The sequence below is a fragment of the Epinephelus lanceolatus genome, chromosome 17 (assembly GCF_041903045.1).
Source record: "Epinephelus lanceolatus isolate andai-2023 chromosome 17, ASM4190304v1, whole genome shotgun sequence".
Lineage (NCBI taxonomy): Eukaryota > Metazoa > Chordata > Actinopteri > Perciformes > Serranidae > Epinephelus > Epinephelus lanceolatus.
This window is the reverse complement of record NC_135750.1, coordinates 29882570-29906452: the sequence shown is the minus strand read 5'-3', so window position 1 is coordinate 29906452 and position 23883 is coordinate 29882570. Positions and strand designations below refer to the sequence as shown.

Sequence of the window (23883 nt, the reverse complement as noted above, 5' to 3'; positions counted from 1 at the left end):
CGTGTTGGAGTGAGTTGCCGACTGTTAGAGATGTCTGCCTGCTCTCGAATATAATGGAACTAGATGGCACTCAGCTTTCGGTGCTTAAAGCACCAAAAAATTTGAAAATCTCAACACCAATTTCTCTGTCCAGAAATCATATCACAGTTACTGAACATAATGCACAGACCTTGTTATGAGCAGTTTCATGTAGGAACAATTTTCTTTCTACTGAACTATACCCAATAACCGTATTACTGCACAGAAGGTTAAACGGTTAATGTTCCTACACAAAACTGCTCACAACAAGGTCTGTGGATTACCTTGAGTACTGGGGCATGATAAATGCCAGTAGCACTGAGCATGGACTCATGAGATGCAGTGGTGAAGGACAGCATCGACTTCTTGTCCTTGAAGACTCCCTGGCTGTATCACCTCTCTTGTGAGTAGGCAAAGCCCAGCATGAGCACCCAATTGATCCAGCCCTTCATGAGGGCAAGAACAGTCAGCCAGTGCAAGAACTGGAAGATGATGAGGTTTGGCTTTTTTTTTTTTTTTTTTTTTTTTAGAATTTTTGTTTGTTTCTTTTTTGGCGCTTTGAGCACCAGTAGAGTACCATGTAATTCCATGCTATTGGCAAATAGGCAAGCATCCTTACCGCCAATATCTCCAACACTCAGCAACTCTTACCAAAACATCCTAGACTGATAAATATTGCTACAGGTAAGAGGAAAATTGTGAATTTTTAATTTGGGAGTGAACTGTCCCTTTAACCAAATGCTGTGAGTGCCTGAACAGAACCATAAAAATATTTTTTCTTTATGTTGTTTTGCAAGAGCCAGTACTGAAGACAACAACTGAAACATATAGTCAGTGAACATTTTACTGATATGTTCAGAACCAACATTTTAAGAAAATTGTAGCATGCTGGTATAAAGGTAATTTCAAGGAATCCTGTCATCTGGAAATTGTGTTTATATAGAGCATAAATGTAGCTCCACAGTCACTCCTTTGAACATAGTCTGAGCAGCGATTACATTTGTCACCACAGTGTAATTAGGAAAACAGTTTAGTACAGTAATATATAAATGTAATTTCTCGGAGACAGAGTTGCTAGGAGATGGAGGAGGTTGCTCAGGGAGATGTCAGTCACATCACAGATGAAGTGAAAACACCTGTGTAGGTTTACAATGGCTGTGTAGAGGCTTTAAAGGGATACATTAATACTAGTTCAGTCAGAGGCACTAACTTGTAGGTGTAGCTGTGTAAGAATGAAAAGTGTCAGGTTAGAATGGCTGTGCTGTACAACTGTGACAGGACATAACCAGTCAGCCTGTAGCCATGCAACTAGTGAATGAGCCACTGACGGTGAAACATAAAACAGTTAATATCCTTTCATGCAGGGCGTTTGGCCCATTTCAACAATGAGTTACACTTTCAGGCAAATCATGTGGCAACAAAGCTTTTCCCTATTGTTCTCATGTATCAATAGCGTGTTATTGATGTTTACTGAATGTGCTTGTTTACTGTATATGGTTGTGACAGGTCCCACAGAGAGTAGCAGCTGGGTGAAATGGCCAAAGAGTCGTGGAAAACAGTTGTGGCATCTCCAGCAAAGAGGAGGCTGTGTACTCAACAACAAAGTGCAGCTCTCGGTAAATCAATACATTTTCTTACTCAACAAGAAAGTACATCTCAGGGGTGAATCAATAAATTTTCTCTTGCCCTTGTTCAAAGAAAGTATTTAGAATCCACTCCAAAATCCCACTGATTTTTTTGCTTTAGGTGTTTAAAAGATTGATCAATGACACGATTCTCATTCCGAGCAATTCGTAGCTTATTGGTGGAGCTGCAAGATGTGACAGGATTTTAAGCAGCAAGGATAAGGTAGCTCATAGTCACGCTGTGATGTGAGCATATAGTATGCATGCTGTGTATAAATGTACCCTCTAAAAAGCTGCATGGAGCACGGCGACAATATATACATCATAGGCTGCCACAGAATCTTGCATGGACGTACGCATGCACACACATAAACAGGCACCTTGAAAGGTAGAGTGAGTCATTGTAGCTTGATTCATTTTCTCTCATTCCCTCTAAGACAAGCAATTTATCCCCCAAGAAGTAAAGCCCTCTCTGCAAAAGCTATCCAAGAACTTGCATTACAATAAGGCGAATGGATGACACTGTGACAGAGTTACAAATCAAATAAAACCACAGTAGGCCCCCGAACAGACAAAAAGAGCTGCATGAATATTCCTATTCTTGTCGCAGTTTAATATTTCATCACTGTGTGTCATTTTCAAAGGCAGAACTAATTGCTGACATTAATTACTAATTTCACTGATGGCATTAGCACTGATAAGTGTGATGATGATCGGATTAGTCAAGCTGTATTATGCTTAAAGGCCCAGAGCAAGATCGTGAGTATACAAAAATGGGGGCCAGTGACAGGCAGTGGTGGAAGAAGTATTTCCAGCAATACCGCAGTGTAGAAATACTAATGAATAAAATGCATATGCAAATGCATTCAAAAATATAACTTAAGTAAAAGTACAGAAGTATTAGTATAAAAAAAAGTGGCAAAAATTAAACTACTCATTATGCAGAATATCCCATTTCAGAATCATGTATATTATATCATGTGATTATAATTATTGATTCATCAATCTCTGCATAGCTTTAATGTTGCAGCTGGTAAAAGAGGAGCTAATTTTAATTACTTAATGTACAGCTGGATAGATTGTGGATGTTTTCCAAGTAAGTAAGTAAAGTTTAATGTTTAATCTCAAAGGAAGTAATTAAAAAGTCTTATTCAGAGTGGTCTTAAATATTCTATCACCTGACATATTGTGAAATATGAAATATTACAGACACTATTATGTATTACTGAATGCACACATGCTGTGACAAATGTGGGAACAACTGCTGGCCTGGTATTCAGATTAAATTGCCATGCAGTCTCAGCGACACTGATCCAGAGCCTAGTTCTAAAAATGAACAGCACCCCATATGAACAAAATTCAATTGAGAGATTTTTAATGTAACCTTCATTGTGTCCTCGATGACTCGCCGTAAGTGTGACTTACTCTCCTATAAATGCTTTAGCAGCTAAGACTGAGACCAGGTAAGTTAGGTTGTTTTAGGATTTGGGTGAACCGACCCTTTATACTAAAATCCACCCTCTGCATGTTGACACCCTCTCCTGCCATTAGGGTCGGCTGTGGCTCAGAAGTAGAGTGGGTCATCCACCAATCGTAAGATCGGGGGTCGATCCCTGACTCCTCGTCCGCATGTCAAAGCATCCTTAGAAAAGATACTGAACCCCAAATTGCTCCTGATAGCTGTTCCATCCCTGTGGTTACTGAGTATCAGGTGGCAGCCTGTATGGTAGCCTCAGCCTTCAGTGTGTCAATGTGTGTGTAAATGTTTGTGTGAATGGGTGATTGTGACTCAGTAGTGTAAACTTTGAGTGTCAGAAGACTAAAAGGGTGCCATACAAGTGCAGTCCATTTATTATACTGGCAGTGATTGATATGTTCTGCAGTAAGTGTTAGGTTGTTGTGAAAGCCTGCTGCTTTGTCAGACTCAAGCAATGCAAAACTTTAGTAAAGCGTGGCATTAACAGGCTTATGCAGTTCGTCTTAATGCATGAAACAACATGGGACATAAACCATCCGCTATGCTTTGAACAGATTTGGCAAGATTAGCAGGACAGATGCAGACTGATCAGTATACTACATAATAAAGAAGTGGTGATAGTGTAGGGCAGGGGTAGGCAACCTGTGGCTCCGGAGTCACATGTGGCTCTTTAGCCCCTGTCCAGTGGCTCCTTGAGCCTTTGAGAAAAGAATTCTATGGAAATTCATTCTATGAATCCAAATGTTGCTGAACCTCAATAGCAGTGGCTGGTTAGCTATGGATGCCAAATCCAAAAAAGTAAATTGAATAAAATAGAGAATGTAGTAGTGCGTGGACAGATTTGTTTGCTCTCACTGCCAGCTCTGCAAAATTTAAGTACCAAATAATCATAAATAGTGCCCTGCACAGTGTCCACCTTGTGGTAAAACATATTAACAAATGCTTATTTAGACCATAAGTATACGCTAATTTAGACTTAATAGGCTATTTACCTTGATTATAAGGCTCAAACATGTTTTGCGGCTCCACACAGATTTTTTCAAATTATTCTTGGTCAAAAATGACTCTTTTAATGGCAAAGGTTGCAGACCCCTGGTGTAGGGTAAATGAATACATTGGTTTTAGCATTTTATCAAAGTAATTGAAAGAAGTACGGTTTTGACACCTCAGAATTGTCTGTAAAATGTTAGCATCATCTCTTAATCTCTAAAATTCCACACACTTTTAGAATAATTTAACACATTTAAGGAGTTAGCAATGCAGGTACATAAAAGAAACAAGACATTTGCCTTTATTCTCTCACTAAATTCTTGTCTCATGTATTCAGGTTACACAGAACATTTGTAAATGGTACAGTAGGTCAAATACATCCCTGATTGGCAATAGTATCTGGAAAACACTTCCATGACCCATTCTCTTTTTTCACTACCAGCTGACAAGCAACTAAAAATATGGTCCATTGTGCATTGAATAGGAACCAATCAGAGCCAAGATGACTTAAATGTCAAGACCTCAACAGGTTTTTCTGTCTCGCTGCTGCCAATCAATAGACTTGAGTGTCGGACCCAGAGAAAAATCTGGCTACGGCTTGCTTCACAATTCATGAGAGCTCTGTTTGAATTCTGACAGCTGACATTTTAATCTCAACACAGTGGGGTTCGCTGAAGCTGTTTCTCATCTTGAATGAAACCACTTTGTCCTATTACAGGCTATCAAAGTTTTGGTCAGACAAAAGGGAGGAGGGTTATGTTTTAGCAGAACAGGTCACTGCTTTTATTCTTCTAAGGCACAGGATAATATGAAACTTTAATGTTACAATTATCATGGCCAAAATAATTGCTATTCATGATTTTATTCTGACATCCATCACAATATGTTTTTAAAGTCTTAAAATGGCACTATAACATACTGGAATCACTTTGCCTGACATGTTTTGGTTTCTTTATTGCATCACAGATAGGACACACATCTTTATTAGTGAACATCCTTTTAAGTGAAAAACGAAGAATCTTTAAAACCAAGGCTTTTCAATTATTTCAAATGGCATCATATCTTTCAATATGAAATATACCAATGATTGAATAAGATCTTTTGCTTTTTTGAGGCCCGTGCGTCTGCAGCCTGTCTGTTTTATTGTTGTCGCCCAGCAGTCTTTTTGGGTGCTGCTGGACACAATATTCATGAGTGTCCCGATAATGGAAATTCACCATGATCAACCCATTGTTGCATGCAGGGAAAGAATAATATATATTTCAAAAGAAGTCATGAGAATTTGTAAGCAAGATCAAAACCTGTTTCAAACCACTGTATTTGTGTGTTATTACAGAGAAGATTGGTTATTGTTTGCTATTGATCCAAGTGAAACCGGGGGCACTATATCCCCAGAATACAAGAGGTTGACAACGCCACTCTGGGAATTTCGCCCAGAGAATACATCAAGCAGTACACAAGTTCTTTGGAAAGAAAAGGAGCAGAGACGTGAATTTCTAGTTTTAAAATAGAATCACTTTTATTTAAATCACAAGTAACTATCTTATGGGGGAAAGAAGCTAAAAGGGTGTGGCAGAATGCAAGAGGGAGGGAGAGAGTGTGAGTGCAAGAGGTTTCCCTCATTACACAAGCAGCAACCTCTGAGGCTGAAAAATGAAGCAAATGTGGAAGAAAAACTACAGATCTTTGAATAGGCACTTAAGGAAAGCTTCAAAACAGAATAAATCCCCACAGACACCATGTTGAAATGCCCAGCTATACAGCAGAAGTAAGCACGTTTAGAGCCTGGAATAATTTCAACTCTCATGACAACTGTACAGGGGGTGCTCCTTCACAGCTCTATCCTTTCATTCATATATGGCCACTTCTGGCTCAAAAAAAAAGACACAAAATGGCAATGACTGAAATGCTGAACTTGAGACTTCAAAACAGCAGTACACAAACTAATGGGTGATGTCATGGTTGCTACATCCATTATTGTATACAGTCTTTGTATTGATCAAATATATTCAGTTTTAACAGCACAGTGTACTGCTGAACTCGTTATGAACATTGTGTCAGCACTGTAGAGCAATAATTCACCCAAAAACTATAATTTTTCCCAGACCAAACTTTTCATATATGCAGTTCTAAGGAAGTAAATCTGGACTTCTGGAAATCTGGTGTGAGTGCAGTCATAGTGAAATTGTGTATTGATCCCTCCCTGCTTTGGGTGGTTTAGAATTTCCACTCACAGACAGTGATTAAAACAGAACCTGATGCCAAAATAAATGGTATTTAACACTCTGGCTGCAATGGCGGAGGTGTGGGGTGGCAGGGGGTGGCCGTGGCCACCTCACGCTGAATCCTGGCCACCCTATTGGCCACCCTGGCCTGATCCCTGATTTTGTGTTTAGATGGGCGGATACAATTTCAGAGTTTAAAAAAACTCCCTACGTTGCAGAACCAATGGTAAATCCGCAGGGCGGTCCTTCGGTGGCTCGCTGAACTCTAGTGCTCATAAACATAGTCCGACTGCATTAAAAGTTTTAAACAACGGCGCTGTAAGTAGTTCATTTCCACAATCTTTTGGACTGAGCACATGTTTGATAAAACGGAGTTAAATCTCTCGGCATCCATTTTCAAGCTCGGACGAGAAAAGGGGGAGCGAACATTTCCGGGAGGGCGTGTCCTTTTAAAAAATGCAAGAGGCGTTGATTTGTCGCCGGCCGTTTGACTGAGGGATACTGTTAGTGTTCTTTTTTTCAGTGCCAGCTGAAGTAGTAACAATATAATAATAATAATTATAATAATAATAATATAATAGAAACAGTACGCAGTACAGTTGTCTGTATATTGTGCTACATTTATAGAAATTTTATTGTAAGGTAAGATAAACCCCTTGAGATGCATCATCTTGTTGTCGAGGGGGTTCTAACAAACATTCAACAAGTAAAGACTGACAGTAACTCACACACAAAATATACAATATAACGGTTACATAACAAACATCGACAAACAATCTGAGACCAAACAGAACAAACAAGCAACATCAACACAGACAACAAAAAAATATTATATTACAACCTTCATCTACCAAATAAATAAAATCAAAATACATAATAGCAGCAAAACAAGGCAAAACAAAACAGCGAGAGTTTTAATGAAAACAAAAACAATTAGTTTTGAGATGAGAGAACAGAATTTTTTTAAATAAGGAAAATGATGACAAGGAACGAATAGTTACAGGTAAGTTATTCCACTCGGATGGTGCTTGGAACATGAATGCTTTTTTGCCAACTTCCTCAGTTACAAAAGGAACTTGAAAAAGTAAATGATCAGAACTTCTTAATGAATAGTTTGATGTACAGGGGATGAAAAATTGTTTCAAACAATAAGGATAATCAAAATTAATACATTTGAAAATAAACTGAAACCAGTGAAATTGGCGTCTCATGTCTAGGGGTAGCCATCCTAGAGTGTCGAACATTGTACAATGGTGTGTGAAAAAAGAGCAGCCTAGTATAAATCTGCAAAGTCTGTTGTATGTATTTGTTGTGTATATATTTGTATAGTGTAAGCATCTTTGTTTCTTTACTTGCAGGAAAAAGAAAAAAAGTTGGATACACTGAATATTATTTGATCTTTTCCACCATTACTTGCATTCCAAATATTGTGGAGGTGTGTGGTTTAGGTGCCCTAAATACCCCTATATTTTCTAGTGAGACACTGCCACCCCAAAATGATCACATAACCATCCTGGCCACCCCACAGAAAATGTTCTGGCTCTGCCACTGTCTGGCTGATATTAGCTGGTGCAGCTCAACGTCAGCCTGCTTCAAAACAACTTTGGTGGCTCAGCATTAGAGCAACGATCCCCAACCTTTTAAGTTTTGATTCCATTATGTAAAGCAATGTCTACTTTTGACTCCTCGTCAAAGCCTGCATTATGTGATGTGTGAGCAGTTCATCCATCACTCACAGTTTCTTTTGAATAGTTATTAGAGACACCAAGGGATAAAACTATGCAGTATTAAAAAAGAATGATTAGAAAAAAGAACATAAAGATCGGAAACAATAAAAGAAAGATTAGAGCAACGTAATTTTGTTGAGCAGAATTTTGTTTTTTCTTACTCTGTACTAGTTACAAATTAGTACAAATAGTTTGAGGAGCCTCATAGCATTTTCTGAGGCTGAGCAGGTGCCCTTCATACCAACATTTAGTGGCTCTTAATAGCTTACTATGTTTTCTGTACATATGTGACATTTTGTGCCACAAACATAAAGAATCTGTTTCAAATGACTTACATTTTGCTGCTACAGCCTTACATGGTCCAGTAGCTTACAGTGGCTAATGTTAGCAAACATTGGCAAATGTGGGCTGCATTAGCAAAGTTTAGGTCATTACTGTGGACAAAATAATAATGGTCACGTGAGTCAGTTCGCAGACTTTATGCTTCTACTTTTCCATGTAGTGCTTGTGTTATGATAGGATAACATTTTAAGTAAATTCTAAAATTTAGGTCGGCATTTAGCATTACCCCGTAGTTGTTATTCATACCTGCAGGGGCATCTGTTCAGCAAAAGTACATATGCTCATTTTAACAGACTTTTAGGTGAGAAAAAAGTGAAAGGTGGAGTTGTTTGCATAACATTATCTCAATTTAAATTAATAATGACTTTTTTTTACATTGTAGAAACAGTGCACAGTATTGGCAGAGAATGATCATGTGAGGAATAGGTAGGTACTTTTTCCAAAAACAATGGCTGAAATGTGTGCTATATAGGCTACTGAAGCAAAAATGACTCTTGCATTCAGTAGCATTTGCCTGGCATCAAAACACTTTGATTGTGCCACTCTTTGAAACAATTTCATGGTCAGATTTTGCCACATAATCTGAAGTTAGATGATCACAAAACTGACTGAGGACTACTTCCTTTACTGGGGGATGCCACATTGTTGTTGATAGAGGATGCCAAAACCAGTCAGAGTGGTGCAATATGTCTCTCTCCACCTTGGGGAGTATTTGGATCGACTCATAGTTGGCAATTCCAGCTCAAGAGCTGTTTAGAAATTTTTAGAGACTAATAACAGAACTCCAAGAATAAAACAGAAAATGGGTTGCTTTCCCCTTTATGGGGTAAAAAAAAGTACTACAACTTCATTTTCGATTTTCTAACACATCATCTTTTTTAGATAGACATCTTCTTTAGCCATGGATACAGTGTTCAGCAAAGGAGAATGTTATGACGTAGCAGCATTATACAACAGTATCAAACTTTACACCCCCTTAGGTTGATCAGCATGTAAAAATGCTGCCCACATACTGATATAACTCTGTACATAAACCACGAATGAGGGATGTTTTCCAATAAAACCTAGCCCAAAGTGTAATAAGGAGAGATGTCCAATAAAGCTAAGAACTCAGGGAGCAATGGACCATTCCTATGTAGCATGATGAGTCACTCTGTCGCAGAGTTTCCTCAGCGGGGGAAAGTACATTCACCCATACCCATGGAGGTGATTAGGAGCACTTTGTAACGATGCATTGAACTTTGATTTATTAAGGTAGGACCTATTTTAGAGTTCGCCATATGTCTAACCCTGCAGTGTAACCACAACCTCGGGAAATGTGACTCACAGTCTCCACTGCAGGGAAAGAAAAAGAATTCAAGAGGTAGGTCAAGGAAATAAAATATTAAAATCTAATGATGAAACAAAATAAAAGAATGGAGATGAAAAGGAACAATGTGCCTTTTTATATACAGTAGTTCTTGCATGTTCAACAACAAAGAACAAGTAAGCATGGTGTTAACAGGAGAGAGCAAAGTAATATTTTTTTGTCCTATAATTGAGTGTTTGTGTAGCCCTGTGCTGATCCTCAAAAAGGTCTGGCAAGCAGTGAATCATCTGAATCATGAGTACCCTGATGCTGCAAGGTAAAACCATGTTGATAGCTTGTAATAAACACGCCACGCTCTCTAATAGCTGAAAAGTCTGATGGCTGCCAGAAAGCTTTGAAGTAAGATCTCACCTCCTAACCTACCACCATTTCACATCTCCTCTTGTTTTGTTTTGTTCTTATTAGGGAGCTGACAAAGACTTCAGGCACATCACCCAGAACTCCACTGTATGAAATAAAGGAATACTTCAAAACCCCTGTTGTATACCTGAGCGTGTGCGTGTATGGGCCCTACAATAATTTATCCTTGTCATACCTAGCAAACAGGATACCTTGTTAACCAGCAAGAATGCACGATTTCTAAATTGCATCTACAGAGTCAGCTTCCAGCTTGTCAAGCTTGTGACCTAGAAAGGCGGCAAACAAGTTTTTGGGTCAGGAGCTTTTTTTCCACGATGGTCTCTCCCTCTCTTACGCACACATACACACACACACATACAGAGGCAAATCTTGGACTGGCAGGTAATGCAGGAAGGCCAGTTTTAGAAGGCATCAAATATTCATGTGTGTCTATGAAGTGCTGGCCAGGTTTCCTAGCCCGCAGGTGTGCTGCTGCCTCTGCTCCTTTGTCACTGTCTGAGCTGCACAGACCCTGAGGTGCTGGATTCTTCATAGTGGTGTGATTGGACTGTATGGGGGGGGGGAGCCAGCAGTGAGCAGGGCTCCCCTGAACTGGCCGTCTTCGGGCAAAGCAGTGTAATAATACATGTCAGGCTGAGAGCTCATGCCTAATGCCTCCAGCCGCTGGGACAATGTTCAGGTCGTGAACACATACTGACCGGAGTGGCCCTCTGCTTTGTGTATGTCACATTTACTATGAGTGCTGCTTTTATTTATGAGACGTTCAGGAGCAGTGTCTCTTGGCTTCAGATGAGACAAGAAAACATTCAGTCACAGTATATTGCTTTACTGGACAGGAGCCCTGAATTTATTCATCCGGTCCCCTGTGAAGTCCTGAGTGGTGTTCCAGAAACTTCTAGTCATCTGAGTCTCCAAAGTGAAGCCAAGGGATGTGAGAGTGTGTGTATGTGTGTGAGAGGGAGGGAGGGAGAGAGAGAGAGAGAGAGAGAGGGAGAGAGAGAGAGAGAGAGACCCACTCAGACTCTTCACACACTCAGACGATCACTCTCTCTCTTTACTTTACTGTCTCCCATCACTTTCCCCCTCACCACTAACCCACACCTCTAATGTTCCCCCATATCCGCCGATGTCTTCAGCTCTCACAACTCCAAACCAGTTTAAGTAATTGATGGAGTGGAAGAAGGAGACTTTCACCCGGTAGAGGAGCAGCTGTCAGCAACAAGAGTTGCAATAAAGACAAACGCCCGAGGGGGTTTTGAAACAGACGGGAGAGCAGCGGAGGCAGGCGAGGAAGAGAAGAAGAAGGAGAAGGAGAAGGAGAAGACTGCTTCAGGTGACCGAGTCGCGATGGAGGCGCGCGGCATGCGTGATTAGGGAGCACCGCTTCTGGAAGAAAGAAAGAAAAAAGAAGTGCTCGCTTTTTTGAGGTGGATTACAAAGTGAACAAGCACCAGAACTGACCGGGATCGCCTTTGTCTAGATTTCACTTGACGGATTATCTCACAATCATGAACGTGTCGCCCCCAGACCGCAGGAAAAACGTGCGAGAGCTGGCTTTGGAGATTGGCATCCGAGTTCTGCTTTTCGGAGTTTTTGTGTAAGTAAAGCCTCGACCCTTCTCCACAAAAAAAAAAAAATAATAAATAAATAAATCTTACATTGCATTTCTATTCAGTCTCACGATTGGCGTTATCTATGTGGCTTTGCATGCTTGAGACAGTGAAGTGGTGTATTCAGGTTCATTTGCCGCGGTGTGATGCTGGACGGTCCCTGTGCTGAGCCGCAGTTCATGTGCACATAACTGCTAAGACTAGGACAGCAGGCAGACGCTGCGTTAACAGGTTGCAAAAAACAAGTTGAATATCTGGCAGCATTTTACTTCATAAATCAGCGTGTCACCATTGTTTGATGACACTCATATCATGGCTTATATCATAGTGTCAATCCTGTCTGATTAGAGACGGTCACAAAGAAACAGAGGCAGCCTCTTTGACCAGTCCACAAGAAAAAGACTGATCTGAGGAAAGCCCTTCACAGTGATACAGTGATATCTATGCTCAGTCATTTTTGGCAGCATGACTCCGGGAGCAGCCTTCAAAACTAACATGAATATGAATTATTAATTGTTTGTCTAGCTTGGAGGTATTAAGCCTTGTTTGCATCATGATTATATCATGTATATTGACTTTTCTTGATATGATCTGATGAAAGCCCTGAGTACTGTTATCTAAACCGACTCACCTTGCTGCTGCTTTTATTGTCTGTGGGGGGAATAAAGGTCAAAAATCAGACTCACTGATTTGGTTAAGTCTACACAGCATGTACATCGTCATTAATATCTATCCTTGGGCAAAGTGGTCCAGCTGTATGTCTGCCGCTGTCACCCTAAAAAGGATTATGCAGCCAAGAAGAGCCTGATGCTGCATGTTCACAGTGTTTGACTTGGGGGAAACTCAACTGGAGGGATTAGACCGAAGCACGAAACATGTCAGAGCGGAAGCATTGAACTATTACACTGAAACCTCCTGATGGAGCCCTTTTGTGTGTTTGCGACTGAGTCTGCGGGATTCACAATTGTATCTGATTTGTTACTGCGAATCAGTGCTGGAGGCCACATAAAAAGCAATTTCACACAATATCATCATCATCAACTATAACTGCTGTATTCTGCCACAGAGGCCCCTGTCACAAAGTCCTTCATCGCTGTAATGAATTGAGTTTTACTCCTTATATTCCCTCTTTGCTGCACAGAAAGCATGTTAAAGGCTAATAAACCCTGTTTGTAATGGGGCCCCATCAGTAAACTTGATCTCTGTTGTACTTACAGCAGTGCCCTTTATAAGCACAAGTGAATTTGGTTACACAGCCGAGATTAGATCTTCTGTGTGACCATGCATGCACACAGACATGCAACATCAAATGCCACATGCTGAAACACAAGTGCCATCTTCATACCCACACTGCATATTGTGCAGCGAGAGGTAACATTTCATAATGACTACATGGACAGTTGTGATTGGATATTGGTAAAAAAAAATGGATCCACAGAAGCCTTATTATTACCATAATTCCATTATGTAGTTAATTTCATTTTTATTTGATTAAAGATATAAGAACCAGTCATAAAAAAATGGGCTCGGCTTAATACAGAGAGCCTTTATAAGTGATAGAGAAAAAAACAATCATATCTTTTGACAGAGGGCATGTGGTCTAACATATTTCTTTGGGATCAGCAGTAATTGTTGTATTGAACTATCTTTTTGTCTGGCAGATCAGAGAGAGCTGCCCTCTGGCCCTGTGGGGCAGCAGTCCGCTGTTCTTGTCTCACCTCCAAGCCCGAGGTGATGACAGGATAATTGGGGTCAACTAGAATCTGTCGTTTTCTTCACTGGAGGTGTAAAGGAGAGTTTTGAGCTATTGACTTTAATGTCTGCTGCTCAGTGTAGATGCAATATATACTGTAGTATTATCTTGGGAAGGGAAGGAAATGGCAGCCTTCTCCATATGTGTTTACCAATAAGATTTAGTGATCATGCATTTCCTTGCTTCATTGCTTAGTTAAAATCTTGCTTCTCCCTGTAGAATTTCATCTTATTGCTTTCTGCCGCTGCAGCTCAGTATTAAATGTGACTAACTGGAAGGAAAAAAAATTCATTTGTTGTTCATATCCCTTCATAATTGTGAACATGTATCGAGGGATGCTGAAAATGAATTAATTAATCCTTTAGTTTGGGCTCATAAGCAGATATGAATGCATCAGAGAGGTGTCTTTAATCAGAGATCACATGTGTAAGTTCTGTTATTCTTTTTGTCTTTGATTTTGATTAAATAATTCTCACTCATTGTGTAACACTAAAAGACATCGAACCTATTCTTAGTGCTTGACTGGTCACCCACACAAACTGTTCATTCTTATCTCTGCCGCCCAGTACACCATGTCCATACTCTCCTATGGGAGGACATTTTAAACCTAAGTGTCCTGAATTCCTTTCATTATTCACATCCGAAATTTGTCAAAGATGATTTGCCTTTAAGGGAATATTACTTTTTATTTGCCCTTGCTTGCCAAGCTGCTTGTCTGTTCCAGGCCTCAGGGGGTGCAGTGACCTTAGCGTCGGGCCAAGTGTGTGAAGTTAGGTTGACCCTGTGCTATCAAACAGCGAATGCCATGCAGTCATCATCAGCGCGGTGGGCACTCCAGGTGTCACACATCTCCCGAGAGTAAAGCAAAAAAGTTCAATCTAAATGGAAATAAATCTTTGACATTTAACAAAATGGAAAAAACAAAAACTGAATCAGAAAAAGATAACATTCTTTTTCCTCTGCGGTGAGTTGTTCAACAGAGAAAGAGAGGATAACGATGTCGGTGCTATTTCACTTTACTTGTAATCTGGAGCAAAACAAACAAGAGCTCAGACAAATACCAAGAAGTCATTTCTTCCTTGAGTGGTTATGTGGCAAAGATCATGTCCTCAATCAATCAACACAAGTTGAAGTTGTTTGCTCCTCAGCTTGACGTTGGACACTTGAATAAGCAGATGAATTTCAGTAAATTTAAGAACGCTGTCTCAGTGGGTAACAGGAGAGAAAGCAAGGAGGTCGCAGGGACAAAAAAAAGATAGAGGTGGAAGATAAGGTGTAGGACATGCAGTTAGGGGGATCTAGATTGTTTTGAGATTTTACAGATTAAAATCTGAGACACAGGGAATAGAGAGGCACCAAACCCACTTTGACAACTCTGTATCAGAGCAATCTAAAAGCCTTGTGATGGAGCGATTGGTCGGAGAGGAGGGCAGCGTTTTTATTTGCTGATGTACACAACAAATAAGAGCACATTTGTTTCTGCCAAGGGTAACAATTTTGACTTTTATTGCAGAGAGTTATGGTGATTGAGGAGGATTTTAGTTTATTACATGTATTTGCATAGAAGCATGCCAGAATATGTCAACATGAGACAAGCTAAATACCCCCGCCATTGATCTAATCCTTGAATTAAGGATAATAATATAGTTGTTGTCAAATTAGACTAGAAGGGTGCTCTGAAACAGCAGCAGTCATCCCTCAAAACAGAGTTTGGCTCACTGCGTATCATCCTCTCCTCTCAGAGGGGCAGCCCTTGGATACAGCCCAGAGCCTTGGCAAGTCTCAGAAAGCCTTGTGAGATGTTGGGGAAGAGGAGAATGTCAGGACTGTTCAAGAATAAGAGGATTGTTTGGTGTGCATGTTTAGGATGGGGCCTCTTGCACTCTGGTTTTGATAAGAAAATCTCTTTGTAGAGGATCGGTTACAGTGTCATCAGGGCACGTTGTCTCTGTAGTTGACATGAACATAGAAGTATATCTAATCTAGGAGAATGTTATGGTTATTTCTGTAATGGATAGATTAATGATGGATGCTTTATGCTGATTTTCAGGTTCATACTTGCATTTTGGGTTTCTACTAGAACATGTTTACACACTTCAGTGTTGAAAACACTTGATTTTCATACCGTCTGTGCAGGGACACCTGTATTTACCGGCTGTCTGAGATGCTCCATTTTAGCAGCTGTCTCTATAAACCCCCTCCTGAAAAAGCCCAGTCTGTTCTGATTGGTCAGCATTTTCGGGTCTTCCACATCTGCACAGTCTCTGACCTGTCATTGCAGCAGGGAGAATGTCTGTAACAGAGTAATACAGCAGCACTTTCTACTGTAAAAAAACATCAGTAAAAGCTTCTTAACCAAAATATAATCCCAAATCAGGGAGAAATATCCAACATCAGCAACCAAGATTGCATGTTTCATTGATGATTGCATATAGCTACATGTAGCAGTGGAGGCTGCATGATGTAAACACTTGCAATAGCGTGCCTGGAGCAGATGACCATATAGAAAAATCTGTCACAAGGTGACGTCAGCTTTGTTTGGTGACATCTTAGTTTATTGTGGTAACAGTAAGTGCAGTTTAATAGAACAACAAACACTAGTTGAGCAGGTACAAGGGGTATGTCTGTTTACAGAGCAGCCAACTCATGTTTTCATAAAAAACTCTGCCAAAAATAATTGCAAGTGTGATCTGATTTCATGCTGCACCCCACGCAAGTAGTTTTCCACACAACAGAGCACAGTGAATTTGGATGTGAGCAGCCTGCCAGTGACTTTTCATCTAACAATTACCCATTGCTGCACCATCTTAATTTCATTAGCTACCCCATAGCCAAAATTGAAAATGATTCTCTGACAAAAAACAAACAGAAGATTGTTCACTGGTAGGTCAGGTCTAGGTCACGGTCAAACTCAAAGCCCCTCCTATATGTGAAGCCACCTTCGATGCTTTATATGGCAGGTGGTGAGTCAGGGCTGAGATGATGCTAACCAGCTTCACTTTACCCAACAGTTTGAAAGCAAAACACAGGGACTTGACTGGGGTCTTGAGGAACTGTGGTTTTAATTCATGGACAAACTGAAACGTACAATGTACATTTACTACCGCTTGACAACTTTACTGCTAATTTCCTCTCTGCTTCGATTGCCAACAGCTGTCTGCTCTCAGTGTATCCACCGTCACTCTTTCTCTCTCGACTATACACTCGCTATGTACACTGCGCACTGACCTCAATGGAACAGGGGCAAAGAAAGACAACGAGAGTTTCTCTGTGTGTTCACTTTGGTGTCACATCTCCCCATATTTGCAAAAACAAAGGGCTGAAGTAAAAGTTCAGTCACAAAACTGTCGTTACGTATCCTTGCACACTGTACTGTATATGGGAATCCTGGAGCTCTCTTTGTGGGTATACGTCATATACCTGCATTTCACATAGACTACACTACTGGTGTAAAGAAAGTGAACAGTGAAGTTGTTAATGAGATAAATTGCACTGCATTGCATACATGCATAGTTTTTCTGTGCCAGTAATTCCCTAGTGCTTTGGTTGGCAGTATAAATTTAGCAGGGGACTGGCATACTCCTCCACTACCAATATAAACTACAGTATAATGAGAATTTATAACAAAATGTAAATATATATTATGGCTGTTGCAGAACAGGGGGTTTAATTGCATGAAATTTTAAGGATTCTTATTTTAAAAGGACATTTTTGCAATAATGTACGGACATTAAAATATTCGTAAACATGATCCCAAACTCCGCTGATAGATATTTTAAAATAGTAGCTTTAATATAGGATGCTATAGGATAGGATATAAAGATATTTCCTGAGAGACAATGATTTTCAGCCAAAGGCCACAGGTGCGAGTGCCACTTTAAAGTTCTACTAAATGGTGTTTAATATTAATCCCTGTAATCTGAAAGGGTTGCTAGCACTACTGATCCCTATGCCCTGAAATAGGTATTCCACTCTGCAGCCCTTAAGCTTTCAGCTCTTTGTTTTATCTCACCGGTCTATATGGTTTAGTCCCAGCGGCTCTTCCCATGGGCAAAATCTCCAAGCAAACAAGCTCAGTCAAGCTGATTTTATGATAGCTATGCAGTGGGTAAAGGGAGAGAGCTGAAATAAAAGAGCTGCTGATGAAGAAGCATTTTTCTCAGAAGATGGTTGACCAAAAAAGGCACATGAACACAGGAATGACATTCAGGTGGTGAAAGGGGGACTTCAAAGAATACTTGTGTTGCTCTGTTTCTGACAAATACATACACCATTGTCAAGCTTGTAGTGGAGTCTCTCTGTTGGACATAAATAACTTGTTTCAGAATGTTACTTTCTAGCAGGAGTAATGTGCTGTTTGTTTACTTTCACTGCCTACATAATTATTACAGCATATTCTCTTGCTGCGTCTCTTAATTCTGGCAGCCAACATTTGAGGCACTGAATCACAGGTCATCCAATCTGTAACCCTCATTATCTTGGAGATGAAGGAAAAATTGAAATGGCAGCCGTGACATCTTACTGTGGCTGGAGGGACGTGGAAATACTTTCCAACTGGATGCCGTTGACACAAATTGACCAGAGATGCAGGGAAAAGAGCATGACCTCCAGCAATGTTCATTCATTGATCTTTGTCTTAAACAGCACAGAGAAAACAGCCATTGTTGTACTTGATTATGCAAAATCAAGCTGATTAATTACTTAGTTCTTAAAGGAGCAGCTTTTGAAAAGTGGCTGCCTATTCAGGGACATCCAATTAAACCATACAAAAGGAAGATAATTCGACAAGTACAGGTGAAAGCATAAGGGAGCATACACAGACAGGAAACAATGCTGGAGGTACAAGGCTTTAAAAAAAGTGTGTGTTGTATTGGAAAGTGACGATGTGAATTCGGAATCTGAGACGTCTGTTGAAAAAGTGCATACACAGAAAAGGCCAAGGCAGAGTGAAGAAGATTCACGTAAAGACAGGATGGACAGAAAAGGGCTGTTTTTATTTCGCAGTAGGATAGCGTGGATCAACAAACTCTACGTGGTGCTGTGGCAGAAATAACCATTATTCAAATGAGAGCAGAGGCAGCTGACTATCACAGCAAGACCAGGGATTCCCTAACAGCCTGGCCTGTCACCGCTCTAAGCCACTCTGGCATTTCATTCTCCACAATCGTTTGATCAGCTCATTATGTCTCGCTGTCCCTGCTGTCATATCCAACCCCATCTCTTTATCCCTCCATGGGCATCACATCACTCAGTTACTCTCCGTGTGTCCTTTTCACCATTTCTTCTTAAAGGAATACAGTTTTCACTGAGATTGCCTCGCGGGTCAACTTATCCATTAGATGATGAAAATATACTGCAGGCAGAAAAGTGACAGGCAGAAAAATGATAGCATAGAAAATGTCTCAACTAGTACTGAATGAACTGCCTTGAAATTGTTTTTAGACGTTCACGTACCTGTGGTGATCTCTTAACTTTTCATCTTGCACCATAATCAGGTTCAGTTTTTACTTTGTCCAATACTTAAGTTCATGACTTAATATTTGTTACATGTAAAAGTCCTACATCCCAAATTTTACTTAAGTAAAAGTACAAAATAATTAGAATGAGAATGTACTTACAGCTATAGTTGTTAACTTTTATGAAAATAACTCTTTGTCATATTTGCTCAAACTGTCACTACATTCACAAAGTATTATATGAGACAGATAGTCTATGAAAAAGATCATGTTATAATAATAATAATAATAATAACAAAAATGACTTTATTAGGGACACAGAGAAAGGTCCATAGTGTGCCACATAAAAACAGACAGTAGTCTATGTACAAAACCCAAACCCAATGCTCCATTACGCAAGATCATATAAAAAGACTAAATTCAATAAAATGCCCCCACAAACAAGCTGGAGAGCCGGTGGCCCCACAGTCTCAATGAAAACATGACTGAGCTCAGCTCATATATCGATATATAAGATTTTGTATTAAAGCAACATTTACAAACATTTGGCTGGCACTACACCATTGTGAAAGTTTAAGAAGCAGTCTCATGCCATCGCCATAGGCCACAATATGCTTGCTGCTCTTCCTGTAGGAGCACAACAAGTGGGCAGTATATAGCGGGGTACAAAATGCTCTAAAAAGAGCTATCTTGACATTAACTGAACATACTCTGAATTTACGAGCAAGCATATTACATTGTGCATACACCTTGCGACACTGTTAGTGGATATCTTTGTCATCAGATAAATTATTGACAATATAATGGCGGCGATATTTAATTTCATTACACAAAATAAGAGCAATACCAAGTAAGAAGAATGTTCTTCCTCCTCCTGCTATTACCTCTAATGGCATTTGCCAGAATCTAACATGGTTCACCACAAACAACCAATCAGAGCTGAGGACACTTAACACAGCTGTCAGTTATGTCAATCACAGCTCATGAACTGCGATCAATCAGTGTACTGTTTAGCTGTAAAATGAGAGGGTTTGTGATCCAACCGTCATGTTGAAAATACTTGAGCAATTTTTCAGAGAAGTGACCAACAACAGCTTTAAAGGTCCCGAAGTAAAAGTACTTATTATGCAGAGGAGGTCATGATAGAATAATGTAAATTATAAAATTGGACTAAAATTATTGATGCATTTATGTGTAAACATCACCTCTGTGCTGCAATTGGTAATAAGTGTTAAACTAAATCAGAGCACATTTATGCACAATTATATAATTGCATTATAATTCATAACTGGAAACTAAAACTGTCAAAAGTAGTGGAGTAAAAAGTACAATATTTCCTTCAGGCTTGTAGTGGCATAAAAGTAGCCTATTATGTGCCATGAAATAGAAATACTCAGGTAAAATAAAAGTGCCAGTACTGCAAAATTAAGAACAGTATTTGAGTAAATGTAAATGTACTACATTCAGCTGCCAGTTATTAATAACCTTCATGTTGTACAGCTGTTGTAAACTGCAATAATTTTGTAATTTTGAGTGTACCTAAGAAACTGAGTGTACAGATGCACAGAAAAGAAAACGTTTGGTTAAAAGACAGATTCAGGTCAGCATGAAATGAATCAATGCGGATGTTTTTGCATAATTTTGCTGGGAGTTCATAACATCATATCTGAAAAAGATTTGAGTGTTTTCTTTTCTGTAACATCCAGTCTGCATTGTTTCACCAAGAATTTTGGAAGAAATCATCACCAATTTTCTAAACTCAGTGCTGTAGTCATTTGTGACATGTGTTTAAAAACATGTAGAAATAATATTTCCTCATATTTTGTTGCATCCCAAATCTGACTATTCCCATCCTACACCTATAGCTCTCATTACAATGTGAAATTTGGAAAATTAATTAGACACCACCATGTTTACTGAAGCATTTAATCAAGTACCCAGTTGTTAATACTACAGTCACAGGAAGGATTGTGGCCATGCTGATGGGTATTTCATTATTGGCATTTTCAGCTGGAAAATTATATGCTGGATGCTACTATACACCTAAATTTTACATTGCGGATCCTTTGGAAGAAGTTCTTCCTGCAATGTGGTGTTCTGTTCAGTCCCACTTTGTTTACCCCTAAACAAATAAGCACAAATTTTTAATGCTGAAAATGAAAATCATGTCATAAATGATTAAGAATATTTAGATAACTCCTTAAAATCTCCAAGGCCAGGACATGGATGGCAATAATATTATAGAGATATACTGTATGATATTATATGATGGTCTGTGGTTTAGCCATTTTCATTTGTCTAGAAAGGTTCTGTAACATTTCCCCATTAGTCTTGTAGATGATAAAATGTTTGAACCCCAGCTGGTGTTTATCAGGTGGAGGCTGAGCTGAGGGGGAATGTCGTAGACCTCGGAGGTGTGGATGGAGTGTGGAAGTGACAGTTCCTGTCAGAGGGAAGAGAGATCCCCACACTGTTCTACGCTTCCTCCAATCTTGATATTTCTATTCTTATTCCTTCTCTGTCTCTCTTGCCTTCTCTCTCTGTCAATTCTTCCCTCCATTGCCCCTTTCTCAGGTATTTTCTTAGATCTGCTCCATTACTGTCATTTCCAGCTTCATACTCTTATCTGTACAAAGACAGATGAGGGGCGGTGGAGATGAAAGAGCCTTCCTCCAACACACACATACGGCAGTCTCCTGGCCCAAATCTCAAAATATATAACAAGCAAGCCCCACTCTGTCTGAAGAAGCCTTCATCGTGTCTGTATGTATGTGTGTGTGTGTGTGTGTTGTGTGTGTGTGTGTGTGTCCCTCTCAGGCCCCTGGGTTTTGCTGTCAGTCCAGACTCCTTCCTTGATGACTCCTCCGTGGTTTCCTTTAGACAATGCACTGCAGAGTGATAGCTCACTTTTTGCCACAGCAAGGTAAATCCCATACGGCATATATGTGTCACACACGACGGGAGGAAAGAGGCAGAGACACATCTCTGACAAATTTTTATAACTTTAAGGTAAACAGACATTGTGTTTTGTGTCCAGTAAGTTAATATCAGCTTTAGTTTGCTAAAGCTGGGAACAGACGTGGGCGTTGTTGACAAATTGAAAGACGAGACCCTCCACATGCAATAGCTCATTATATTTCCACCCACATCCACAGATTTTTAGTCTTAATAGGAGGAGAGAGAACATATTGAGCAGTGGACCCAAATTCTCAATGATGACTCCATTTAGGTGCGAGCTGTGTAATGAGTCGGCCTGCGCAATACCAGCACACTGGTACTTAAAATCCAAATGAAACAGATCCATCATTGATGCTATTACTACATTTGTACTTCAAACTAATTTCAAATGGACTGATCATTAATAAAATGAATGATGAACAAGCATGTAGAGCCATCCTTAATTGATTGGTTGATTAGCTCTTCTCAAGACTGTGTGGGTGTATAGAGACAGAGCTGGAGCTTGATTGACATTTCCCTCGCTCCCTTTGTTAGCTTTGTTGCCTTTTTAATCCTTATTAATGCATGGAATTCAGTGACCTCACATAATTCCCATTTAGCTTCGCCCACCTTCAACCTGAGTAGAGGTCTAGTCAGACAGAATATCTGAAAACCGTAGGGAGTGAAAAGGGCCTGTAAGGCACTGTATTAGTTCCCAGCAGGTGGGTTGGGGTCCAAAAGTGGGTCATGGGTCTATTCTGAATGATGTGCAAGTAACTTGCAAACGTGTCTAGTTTGTGAAAAAAAAGTACAATGAATTTCCGGTACAGTGTTGTTTTTTCTGAAGTGCAGTTTCCTGTTGTAAAGTCATTGACTAACAGAGAGCTACTTGACAGGGACAGCAAACTAACTCGCTGACATGGCCAATCACAAGTTAGGCACTGAATGGATTAAAATGTGTGGACCTTAAAACTAATGACTAAGGAGAAATGTGGACCCTGTGGCTGGTCTGTTTGGGGACCACTGAGCTAAACCATATGTGAGTTAACCCTTTTTTTTACCCTTTTAACCCTTTTTTGTTAGCCTACATATTTTACATTTTGCCAAATAGACACCATTAAAAATATGTTAAATCAGCTATTAGGAGTTCCTCTTTGCAGTGTAATAATGGATGAACAGACAGCTATCACTGGATTACTTTGATATCAAAGAACATGTTTCAACCTGATGATTCCCAAGCAAGTTCTGGGGTTATAGGAAGTGTTTTTATGCTTTCACGCCAGCTACAGCCAGGGTCGGAGGCATTATGTCTTAAGGTTGTGTGTTGGTCTGTCAGTCTGTCGGTCCATCGGTCGGTCGGTTCACCGGTCCAACGATCAGTTCGTTTGTTGTTCCATCCCATTTGTGGAATGCAATATCTCAAGAAGGCTTTGACGGAATTTCCTCAGATTTGGCAAAAACATCCTCCTGTACTCTACCATGAACTGATTTGATTTTGCTAAAGGGTCAAAGGTAACTTTGACCTCACAAAATATGTCTTTAGCCATAACTCAAGAAATCATATGCTTATTATTACAAAATTTCACACAGATGTCTAAGAGAACAAAATGATGAAGTGATGACATTTTATATGCAAAAGGTCAAAGGTCAACCTCAACAGACATCATAATGTTCTGCAAAAACACTTTCCTGGCCATTATTCAGCGTCATATCTCAGGAACAGCAGGGAGACATTTGGTCAGATACTGTAATGGTGACACTTACCTTGGTGTCCACCTTGAAACTGTGCTGAATGTATAGATCCTCTGTGCTGCTGGGGGGAGGATGTGTATGAAGCATTTGTGATTTATAGATGTGCAACGTCTTTACAGCAGCATCCATTTGATGCATTGTCCTCTCTCATAGTTATGTATGAATCTGGACAGACTGCAACGTGACAGATTTGCAGAGGCATACAGGGAGTTATGATACATTTATTTGTGGTTATAGTGATA

At 39.9% G+C, this 23883-nt stretch overlaps 1 protein-coding gene across 1 annotated transcript in view; it reads left to right on the top strand.

Moving 5' to 3' along the window:
- The first annotated feature begins 11177 nt into the window (after positions 1 to 11177).
- Positions 11178 to 23883, top strand: part of plpp4 (phospholipid phosphatase 4) — a 60400-nt gene continuing 47694 nt past the window's right edge. The window contains exon 1 of the mRNA XM_033612478.2: positions 11178 to 11730. Within this exon, the coding sequence (XP_033468369.1) occupies positions 11642 to 11730 (89 nt within the window). The 5' untranslated portion in view covers positions 11178 to 11641. The remainder of the gene's footprint in view (positions 11731 to 23883) is intronic.